The sequence below is a fragment of the Phocoena sinus genome, chromosome 8 (assembly GCF_008692025.1).
Source record: "Phocoena sinus isolate mPhoSin1 chromosome 8, mPhoSin1.pri, whole genome shotgun sequence".
NCBI lineage: Eukaryota > Metazoa > Chordata > Mammalia > Artiodactyla > Phocoenidae > Phocoena > Phocoena sinus.
The window spans coordinates 26,681,709-26,693,960 of record NC_045770.1 but is presented as its reverse complement, the minus strand read 5'-3'; the positions used below and the strand labels follow the sequence as shown (position 1 = coordinate 26,693,960).

Sequence of the window (12,252 nt, the reverse complement as noted above, 5' to 3'; positions counted from 1 at the left end):
ACTTCTGGGCCAAGTGAGATGACACCCTTTCCTGCCACCTTCCTCACTCCACCTGGTGGGCCCCATATTTTTCCCTATCACACATGAATGGCCTATTTGCTCTCTTCTTGTCCACTGCCATTTCCCAGGACTACGAGGGTTGTAGTGACTGATGTAATCAAAGCTTTCACCCTCTCTAGTTCAAGTCGCCATTTCTGTCTGCTTTAAAACCACTTTGTAATTAAACTGAACCTCCCTAAAAGGTGTTACCCATTACAAACTCAGGGTACCATTATACCTTGGATATAAGATGGCATTTTCACATAAGACACATATCTGCTTATCTATATCAGGGGGCAATTATATTCTCAACAGAAGACTTTTTGATGTTTTCATTCATCTCCTATATCCTCCTCCATGCTTCATAAAAGGCACTCAGAGGCATTTCAGAAATACTTGTTAAATTGAGTTGAACTGAACTAGAAATACTTATATCCTTTTCTCAGGTATTAGATTTTTTATTGAAATATAGCTTATTTGTAATATGTTAGTTTCAGGTATAGAGCAAAGTGATTCAGTTATATACACACACACATATGTGTGTATATTTTTTTTTCAGATTTTTTCCATTATAGATTATTGCAAAATATTGAATAGAGTTCCCTATGCTATATGGTAGGCTCTTGTTGTTTATCTATTTTATATGTAATAGTGTGTATCTGTTAATCCCAAACTCTTAATCTATCCCTCACACCCCTTCCCCTTTGGTAACCATAAGTTTATTTTCTATGTCTGTTGAGTCTGTTTTGTAAATAAGTTCATTTGTAGCATTTTTTCAGATTCCACATATAACTGATATCATATGATATTTGTCCTTCTCCATCTGACTTACTTCACTTAATATGATAATCTCTGGGTCTATCCATGTTGCTGCATGCATTCATTCTTTTTATGGTTCAGTAATATTCCATAGTATATATTTACCACATCTTTATCCATTCATCTGTTGATGGACACTTAGGTTGCTTCCAGTCTTGGCTACTGTAAATAGAGCTACTATGAACACTTGGGTGCAAATGTCTTCAAATTAGAGTTTTCTCTAGATATATGTCCCAGAGTAGAATTGCTGGATCATACGGTAACTCTGTTTTTAGTTTTTAAGGAACCTCCATACTGTTCTCCATAGTGGCTACACCAATTTACATTCCCACCAACAGCGTAAGAGGGTTCCTTTTTCTCCACACCCTTTCTAGCATGTATTATTTGTACTTTTTGAAGATGGCCATTCTGATTTGTGTGAGGTGATACCTCATTGTGATTTTGATTTGCATTTCTCTAATAATTAACAATGTTGAGCATTTTTTCATGTGCCTTTTGGCCATCTGTATATCTTCTTTGGAAACATGTCTATTATGTTTGTTTAGGTCTTCTGCCCATTTTTTGATTGGGTTGTTTGTGGGTTTTTTGCTATTAAGCTGTATGAGCTGTTTGTATATTTTGGAAATTAAGTCCTTGTTGGTTGCATCATTTGCAAATACTTTGTCCCATTCTGTAGGTTGTCTTTTCATCTTATTTATGATTTCCTTTACTGTGCAAAAGCTTTTAAGTTTGATTAGGTCCAATTTGTTTACTTTTGGTTTTATTTACTTTGCCTTGGGAGACCTATGAAACATTGTTCAATTTATGTCAGAGATTGTTTTGCCTATGTTCTCTTCTAGGAGCTTTATGGGATCATTTCTCATATTTAAGTCTTTAAGCCATTCTGAATTTATTTTTGTGTATGGTGTGTGGGGATATACTAACTTCATTGATTTATATGCAGCTGTCCAGCTTTTTCAAAACTACTTGCTGAAGAGACTGTCTTTTCTCCATTGTATATTCTTGCCTCCTTTGTAAAAGATTAACTGACTGTAGGTGTGTGGGTTTTTTTCTGGGCTCTCTATTATGTTCCATTGATCCATATGTCTGTTTTTGTGCCAAGACCACGCTGTTTTGGTTACTGTAGCTTTGTAGTACTATCTGAAATCTGTGAGGGTTATGCCTCCACCATTGTTCTTTTTCTTCAAGATTGCTTTTCAGTTATGGGTCTTTTGTGGTTCCATATGAATTTTAGGATTATTCATTCTAGTTCTATGAAAAATGGCATGGCTAATTTGATAAGCATCACATTAAATCTGTATGTACTTTAGATAGTATGGCCATTTTAACAATGTTAATTCTTCCAATCCAAGAGCATGGGATAGCCTTCCATTTCTTTGAATCATCTTCAATTTCCTTTATCATTGTTTTATAGTTCTTAGGATATAAGTCTTTCACCTCTGAGGTCAAGTTGTTTATGCCTAGGTATTTTAATTTTTTTTGATGTGATTTTGAAAGTTTATTTTTTACACTTTTGCTTTCAGATATCTATTGTTAGTGTAAAGAAATGCAACAGATTTCTGTGTGTTAATCTTGCATCCTTCTACCTTGCTGAATCCTTTATCAGTTCTAGTAGTTTTTATGTGGAGTTTTTAGGATTTTCTGTATATAGTATCATGTCATCTGCATATAATGACAATTTTACCTCTTCCCTACCAATTTGGATATATTTTATTTCTTTTTCTTCTCTGATTGTTGTGGCTAGGACTTCCAATACTATGTTAAATAGAAGTGGTGAGAGTGAGCATCCTTGTCTTGCTCCAGGTTTTAGCAAGAAGGCTTTCAGCTTTTCACCATTGAGTATTATGTTGGCTGTGGGTTTGTCATAAATTGCTTTTATTATGTTGATATATGTATCCTCTATACCCACTTTGGTGAGAATTTTTATCATGAGTGGATGGTGAATTTTGTCAAATGCTTTCTCTGTATCTATTGAGATGATCATGTGACCTTTGTCTTTTCTTTTGTTGATGTGGTGTCATGTATTAAACTTTGAATGACAGAATTTAACAGCTAAATTGGATCTTCCATCTGTTTCTAGCCATCATTTTATTAGAAATCATATTGATTACCAATTTATGTTACCATTGAAGAGCCAAAATGTATAATAATAAACTAAACAAACTGTCATATTGATTTTTATAGGGATTCAAGGATATTTCTCTTGAGAGGTTTATACATGGTGGAGCCAATGTTACAGGATTCCAGTTAGTAGATTTTAATACACCTATGGTAACCAAATTAATGGATCGCTGGAAGAAACTGGATCAGAGAGAATATCCAGGATCTGAGACACCTCCAAAGGTATTTGTTTGTTTTTATCTTATTTATTTTTAGAATTTTTAGTATTTTTTAAAATTTAAGGTAGAAAGTTCATTATGCAGTTTTCCTAGTAATATTTTGCCAGACACAATGTGGCATAGGGAAGAAATATTTTGTCACTATTTGTCACACAGCCCTTAATAACTTCTAAATTTCTATATTTAAGAGAGGAGTTGTTAGACATTAGTTCAAGTAGTTTACTATATTATATTATATATAATATTATGTTGTTATATTATTTTATGATTACTTTGTGTATGAATTTCCGTGAAGAAATTGTATGTTTTTTTTAAAAATTTTGTTAACTAAATATTTCAAATGTGAACAACCACTGGTAGCTATTCCACCCAGATAAAAATATATTTGCAAAGTGATTTACAATGAGTAGGGAAATTGGGAAATTGGTAGAAATGTAAACTGTATAAGCTTCTGCAAAATTTCTCTTTCAAGTTAACAGTAAAATGTCAGATTTTTAAATTTTATGTGACAGACCTTGCAGAAATATGTTATTGGTATCTACAAAGGAAGCTGGTAAATTTCTGATCATAAGCACATTTTTTTCTCTCCTGAAGAGATAGATGACTTCCTTAGATATCATGTAAATAATGGCATAATGTTTCTTAAACTTCAACTCCTACATGGTTTTGAATTCCTACATAAAAAGGAATCATCATTTCAACAACTTTTACTAATCTCTCACTGTGTATTCTAGTAAAAAGTTTTCAAATATAATTTGGAAATTCTAGCCTAGAAAACTATGATCTAGGGGTAGAGCAAGTCAGTTCTTCCATTTCCTAATTATAAAACTTTCTCTACTATCCATGTCAGTTTCTTCTCTGTAATATAGGAATTTGGCTAGTCATAACATTTTCACTACTCTACAGAAGCATGGAATTTCAAAAGAAAGCATTTATTGAGTATCCACTATGCTCAAACACTGTAGTCCAACCCTCTGATTTTACAGATTAATAAATACAAGATATTAAATGGTATGTTAATTGGCTGTCCCTGAGTCAAGGACCAGGTTTGTGGAATGCCCAGGACCAAGTCATGGGTTCCCTGAGTCTTAGACAAGTGCATTGTCCACTATATTACACCACTTCTCACGCTTAGATAAAACATATGAAAGCATATTAAAAAACCAAAAAATTTTCAAGATGTAAACTACCTTCAGGATTAAAAGAAACTTGAGAAGTCTTTTAGTCTTTTTGCCTTCAAGCTGGTTCAGAGAAGAATCATCCCAAAAGCTCAATTATATCAAGTATTAATACACACGGAGAAAAGTGTAAAGCTTCCTGCTAAACTCATTGGGACAGTTTGCTTTACAGCATATTCCCCTCATTCTGTCATCAATGTATGTAGAGACTCCCTTGCCCTTCTCTTCTCTATTTGTATTTCTTCCTTCCTCACATCTTTTTCTCAGCCATATTTATCTCAGCATTTTTTCTGTAAACCATCTCTTCAAGTTCTTGTTACCCTTACAGTTTTAGTATGTAGAATGGGCTTCAAACTTCTTGGCAGTGTTTTGCAGCACCTTGTGACTTTTTCATTTCAGTGATAATATGTAATAATATGTGTCCACTGTGGTCCTCCTGTCTGGACACACTGGTGTCGTTTGTCCTTCCCTATCTTGCCTTTAGCCTATCACAATGTTTACTATTTGATCATCTCCAACCAGACTTATCTATGTCAAAGCTTTGGGCACTTTGTTTTATATATAAATACATATAATTTTCTCATCTTTCACAGTTTTCTTAGCATAATAGTAGGCACCCAGTGGCCATTTAATAAATAGATAGAGCCAGTTCTTATTGTTCATGGTAGTCCCATTCTATAAAGTTGCCATGAACACTGAATGAGTGAATACTGAACACTTACTCCTAGGGGAAATTACAAGGTTAGGTCACTACATTTTTGTCAAACAATCAACACATAACACTTTGTTTTATCTGTGTTTCTGTTTAAAGATATCTTATTTAAAACATTGTCAATAAATTAACATTGAATTCATGGCCAATAGCAGTATAACTCAAGCCTGAACAAAGCTTATCTAACATGTATTTTTTTCCATAAGACACATCACAGCTTTCTTGTACTGAGGAGCACTAGACAGCCATCTTTTGGGCCATCTTTGTAGTCTTCACCATTCCTAGCCAGTATCTAGCTCTCAGATATGCTATGAAATTCAATCCTTACAAGTACCACAGAAGATAGTCATTATTTTGTTTGATTTTGTTCTGCTTCATAGCTGAAAAATGTACAACATATTCCCATAAAACTATGAATAGCAGAATTAGAATTCACCTAGTTCTCAAAACCTAAATTCTTGCCACTGTGCTGTGATTCTGCCAAACTCTATATTTTTATATACAAATGTTGATAAACAGAATTCATCCCACCATTCTAATCACTGGTTAAAGCAGTGAATAGCTCTAGGTCAAGACTTAGTTTTACTCTCCTCCAAAATGAAGAGTATGTTTAATAAGAATTTCTAGATACCATCTAGAAATGCGTGCCCATAAATATGGTTTCTTGGACTTCAGCACAATAAGACACATGGAAAAGAATGAAATCCTTTAAAATGGTAAAACCAGTTTAAACTACTGCTTCTTTCCGTCTATCAGCTCTATGACCCGTCAAAATTTTGCCACTCTGGCTGAATGTCTGCTTTTCTCTGCTCCACTCTATACAATATCTGTTCTCTTTTCTAGTTCACTTGTTTCATAAAAATGAATGGACTTTTTAAAACACAGCAAGTGCTTTTGCTTTTTTGGAGTCATATCTCTCAGCTTCTTTCTTCTTATTAGAAAAGCAACAATAGTTTTCTTTTCTTCTCCTAGATCCTAAAATGCTAGCATTGCATATTTTCTCTTGCCCTTTATATCTTTGATAAGTTCTACTTTATTACTTGTTTTTATTTTCTTGCCATCCAGAAAGATGATTTGATGGCTTTCTCTACTCAAAGATATGTTGCTCCAGGCAGTGGAGGAGATTTGTCCATTTTTGGCTGAGTACCTTGGTTAAGTATCTTAATTTCCTTCGACCATCCCATTCCAAATATGAGGGTGTATGCTTATCATTAAGCCTATTTTGTCATGTCCTTGAAGAATATATAGCAGGGCTTATAATTTATAAGTCACATATAAATCTTTCTGATGAAGCTTTAATTAGATTCTCTGCCATTGAAAGGTTCTTTGTTAGAATTTATATTCTTTATCTTATCCATGTTTTAGTCCTTCTCTTCCCAGGATCGCTGACTGCTATGCTTAGCAGGTATATTGCCTAAGTTTACTTTCTATGATTTAAATTTCAAACGATTTTTATTAATTTATAAGCAGCAATTCAGGATCATTTTCCACATTCCATAGCACAAAAGTACCTCTTGTATAGGCTTAGAATGTGTTAGTCATATAGAATTGACCATATGGAATTCCTGAAAGAGATAATGTATTTTTTTGTTATGACTAGCAGTTGATGCTCTGCCACACTTCAAGAGAATTGTTCCATATGTTTCATATGTTTAGGAATTTTCTAGTCAAACTTTACAACTGTTCCCTGTTCTTTTTATTTTCAGCTTAAACAAATCACATTTTCTTCGAGATTTTCCTCATTTCCTCTCCTAACCTTAATAATCTTTTCCTGAGAGTTTTGTCTTTTCTCAAAGAGAAGCATGGGACAATCATCAGAAAGCAGATGACCTATACTTCATTTCTCCACTGTATCCTAAGTTACGATAAAAACTTAGAGAAATGACTTAACCTTCCTGAGCACACTCAACAGGCATGGACATAACAATACTTGTGTTTATTTAGCCATGTGTATACACACTTGTTAAATAAATAGATGTTATTTCTGGCATTCTATATCTGAGTAACAGTAAACATTCCCACTCATTCTTCTGAGAAACTGGACAGAGTTATATACTCCAGGTCAATAAACATATATTAAATCTCAGGGACTCCTGATGGGCATTTGGAGGAGGAAAGAGTAAGACATTCCAGCCCTCCAGGGGTTCAAACACAACAAGAGATTACGGCATTTAGTCTTTTTTTTTTTATACTTTAGCTGTTTCACTTGGACACAACTAAAAGACCACACCTAGAGGCCTTGCTTCTCCCAACTGATGGAAAATTGTGCATTAGAATTTCTATTTTTCAGAGTGTGTTTTCTCCTTTTAAAACCACAGTGTTAAGAATTGATATACAGTCTTTGTAATAAAGCAATAATAGAAATTTCTGAAGCTAGAGGCAATTAATTATCAGTAATTTAACTGCCCTTCTGGCAGCATGGTACTTTATGTCATAAACAAACAGAGTCCCCAGACTAGTCCCCAATTCCGGTGATTGATAAGAATTTAACATTTACCATTATAATTACTTTCATTTTGTTAGTATACATCTGCTCTGACTTATGATGGAGTCCTTGTGATGGCTGAAACATTCCGAAGTCTTAGGAGACAGAAAATTGATATTTCCAGGAGAGGAAATGCTGGGGATTGTCTGGCAAATCCTGCTGCTCCATGGGGCCAGGGGATTGACATGGAGAGGACGCTCAAACAGGTAACTCACAATTTTATTTACATTCAATTTATTTCACAAACATTTTTTAATGGCGTATTCAAGAAAACAGAATAACCTATCTGTGAATAATATATATTACAATTGCCATTTTATTATATTGAACCATTTTCATTCTGAGACATTTCTAAATAGGATACTGGATAGAAAACTGATGTTTATATTATATGTAGATGCTTAGCCAGGATAAGTTGGTTATGCCACAGTAATAAACAACCCCAAGTCTCAGTGGCTTAAAACATCAAAAGAGTATTTCTCACTCACAAACACCAGATTAGTAAGGGCACTTTGTTTATTATAATCACTCAAGGATCCAAGCTGACATAGCAGCTACCATCTTGAATGCTACAAAGGGCAAAGGGTTGTGGGCAGTTTTCTAATTGGCAATTAAATGCTCTGGCACTCATCACATCTGTTTACAACTCATTTGTCAGAAAGAGTCACATAGACCTAGCTAACCAAAAAGGGTGCAAGAAGTACAAGCCTACCATGGGCCAAGAATGAGGAAGAACCTCAAACACTGGCAAACACTATTAATCTACTAATCCACTGACTACCTCAGTAAATCTTTATTTACTTTTTTTAACATCTTTATTGGGGTATAATTGCTTTCCAATAATGTGATAGTTTCTGCTTTATAACAAAGTGAATCAGCTATACATATACATATATCCCCATATCTCCTCCCTCTTGCATCTCCCTCCCATCCTCCCTATCCCACTGCTTCATGTGGTCACAAAGCACCAAGCTGATCTCCCTGTGCTATGCAGCTGTTTCCCACTAGCTATGTATTTTACATTTGATAGTGTATATATGTCCATGCCACTCTCTCACTTTGTCCCAGCTTACCTTTCCTCCTCCCTGTGTCCTCAAGTCCATTCTCTACGTCTACATCTTTATTCCTGTCCTACCCCTAGGTTCTTCAGAACCATTTGTTTTTTAGATTCCACATATATGCGTTAGCATATGGTACTTGTTATTCTCTTTCTGACTTACTTCACTCTGTATGACAGAATCTAGGTCCATCTACCTCACCACAAATAACTCAAATTCATTTCTTTTTATGGTTGAGCAATATTCCATTGTATATAAGTGCCACATCTTCTTTATCCATTCATCTGTCGATGGACACTTAGGTTGCTTCCATGTCCTGGCTATTGTAAATAGTATTGCAATAAACATTGTGGTACATCACTCTTTTTGAATTATGGTTTTCTCAGGGTATGTGCCCAGTAGTGGGATTGCTGGGTAGTATGATAGTTCTATTTTTAGATTTTGAGGAAATTCCATACTGTTCTCCATAGTGGCTGTGTCAATTTACAGTCCCACCAACAGTGCAGGAGGGTTCCCTTTTCACCACACCTTCTTCACCATTTATTGTTTGTAGGTTTTTTGATCATGGCCATTCTGACTGGTGTGATGCGATACCTCATTGTAGTTTTGATTTGCATTTCTCTAATGATTAGTGATGTTGAGCATCCTTTCATATGTTTGTTGGCAATCTGTATATGTTCTTTGGAGAAATGTCTATTTATGTCTTCTGCCCATTTTTGGATTGAGTTCTTTGTTTTTTTCATATTGAGCTGCATGAGCTGCTTGTAAATTTTGGAGATTAATCCTTTGTCAGTTGCTTCATTTGCAAATATTTTCTCCCATTCTGAGAGTTGTCTTTTCATCTTGTTTGTGGTTTCCTTTTCTGTGCAAAAGCTTTTAAGTTTCATTAGGCCCCATTTGTTTATTTTTATTTCCCTTTCTCTAGGAGGTGGGTCAAAAAGGATCTTTCTGTGACTTATGTCATAGAGTGTTCTGCCTATGTTTTCCTCTAAGAGTTTTATACTGTCTGGCCTTACATTTAGGTCTTTAATCCATTTTGAGTTTATTTTTGTGTATGATGTTAAGAATGTTCTAATTTCATTCTTTTACATGTAGCTGTCCAGTTTTCCCAGAACCACTTATTGAAGAGACTGTCTTTTCTCCATTATATATTCTTGCCTCCTTTATCGAAGATAAGGTGACCATATGTGCGTGGGTTTACCTCTGGGCTTTCTATCCTGTTCCATTGATCTATATTTCTGTTTCTGTGCCATTACCATACTGTCTTGATTATTATAGCTTTGTAGTATAGTCTGAACACCAGGAGCATGATTCTTCCAGCTCTGTTCTTCTTTCTCAAGATTGCTTTGGCTATTCAGGGTCTTTTGTATTTCCATACAAATTGTGAAATTTTATGTTCTAATTCTGTGACAAATGTCATTGGTACTTTGATAGGGATTGCATTGAATCTGTAGATTGCTTTGGGTAGTATAGTCACTTTCACAATGTTGATTCTTCCAGTCCAATAACAAGGTCTATCTCTCAATCTGTTTGCATCATTTTAAATTTCTTTCATCAGTGTCACATAATTTTCTGCATACAGGTCTTTTGTCTCCCTAGGTAGGTTTATTCCTACGTATTTTATTCTTTTTGTTGCAGTGGTAAATAGTAGTATTTCCTTAATCTCTCTTTCAGACTTTTCATCATTAGTGTATAGGAATACAAGAGATTTCTGTGCATTAATTATTATTAATTAATTATTATTACTAGTAGTTTTCTGGTAGCATCTTTAGGATTCTCTATGTATAGTATCATGTTATCTGCAAACAGTGACAGCTTTATTTCTTCTTTTCCAATTTGGATTCCTTTTATTTCTTTATCTTCTCTGATTGCTGTGGCTAAAACTTCCAAAACTATGTTGAATAATAGGGGTGAGAGTGGACAACCTTGTCTTGTTCCTGATCTTAGAGGAAATGGTTTCAGTTTTTCACCATTGAGAATGATGTTGGCTGTGGGTTTGTCACATATGGCCTCTATTATGTTGAGGTAAGTTCCCTCTATGCCTACTTCCTGGAGAGTTTTTATCATAAATGGGTGTTGAATTTTGTCAAAAGCTTTTTCTGCATCTTTTGGATGATAATACGGTTTTTCTAGTTCAATTTGTTAATATGGTATATCACATTGATTTATTTGTATATATTGAAGAATCCTTGCATTCCTAGATAAACCCCACTTGATTATGGTGTATGATCCTTTTCATGTGCTGTTGGATTCTGTTTGTTAGTATTTTGTTAAGGATTTGTGCATCTATGTTCATCAGTGATATTGGCCTCTAATATTCTTTCTTTGTGATAGCCTTGTCTGGTTTTGGTATCAGGGTGATGGTGGCCTCGTAGAATGAGTTTGGGAGTATTCCTCCCTCTGCTATATTTTGGAAGAGTTTGAAAAGGGTAGGTGTTAACTCTTCTCTAAATGTTTGATAGAATTCACCTGTGAAGCCATCTGGCCCTGGACTTTTGTTTGTTGAAAGATTTTTAATCACAGTCTCAATTTCAGTGCTTGTGATAAGTCTGTTTATATTTTCTATTTCTTCCCAGTTCAATCTCAGAAGGTTGTGCTTTTCTAAGATTTGTTCATTTCTTCCAAGTTGTCCATTTTATTGGCATATAGTTGCTTGTAGTAATATCTCATGATCCTTTGTTTTCCTCTAGTGTCAGTTGTTACTTCTCCTTTTTCAATTCTAATTCTATGAATTTGAGTCTTCTCCCTTTTTTTCTTGATGAGTCTGGCTAATGGTTTATCAATTTTGTTTATCTTCTCAAACAACCAGCTTTTAGTTTTATTGATCTTTGCTATCGTTTCCTTCATTTCTTTTCCATTTATTTCTGATCTGTTCTTTATGATTTCTTTCCTTCTGCTAACTCTGTGGTTTGTTTTGTTCTTTTTTCTCTAATTGCTTTAGGTGTAAGTTTAGATTGTTTATTTGAGATGTTTCTTGAGGTAGGATTATATTGGTGTAAACTTCCCTCTTAGAACTGCTTTTGCTGCATCCCATAGGTTTTGCGTCATTGTGTTTTCACTGTCATTTGTTTCTAGGTATTTTCTGATTCCCTCTTTGTTTTCTTCAGTTATCACTTGGTTATTTAGTAGCGTATTGTTTAACCTCCATGTATTTTTATTTTTTACTGATTTTTTTCCTGTAATTGATAGTGTTTCCTGTAATTGATAGTCTCATAGTGTTGTTTCGGGAAAGATACTTGGTATGATTTCAATTTTCTTAAATTTACCAAGGCTTGATTTGTGACTTAAGATATGATCTACCCTGGAGAATGACCATTTGAAGAGAAAATGTAATCTGCTGTTTTCGGATGGAATGACCTATAAATATCAATTAAATCTAACTGGTCTATTTTGTCACTTAAAGCTTGTATTTCCTTATTAATTTTCTGTGTGGGTGATCTGTCCATTGGTGTAAGTGAGTTGTTAAAGTCCCATACTATTATTGTGTTACTGTCGATTTTCTGTTTTATAGCTGTTAGCATTTGCCTTATGTATTGAGGTACTCCTATGGTGGGTGCATATATATTTATAATTGTTATATCTTCTTGGATTAATCTCTTGCTCATTTTGTAGTGTCCTTCCT

At 34.5% G+C, this 12,252-nt stretch overlaps 1 protein-coding gene across 5 annotated transcripts in view; it reads left to right on the top strand.

Annotated features, from left to right (window-relative positions):
- The window catches only part of GRIA4 (glutamate ionotropic receptor AMPA type subunit 4), a 520,825-nt gene that overhangs the window by 427,169 nt on the left and 81,404 nt on the right, over positions 1–12,252 (top strand). For all 5 annotated transcript variants that reach the window (XR_004351085.1, XM_032640086.1, XM_032640084.1 and 2 more), the window contains 2 exons: positions 3,043–3,201; positions 7,611–7,778. Coding sequence is in view for 4 of the 5 variants with exons in the window: in XM_032640086.1 (XP_032495977.1) it covers positions 3,043–3,201; positions 7,611–7,778 (327 nt within the window). In the remaining variant the exon portion in view is untranslated. The remainder of the gene's footprint in view (positions 1–3,042; positions 3,202–7,610; positions 7,779–12,252) is intronic.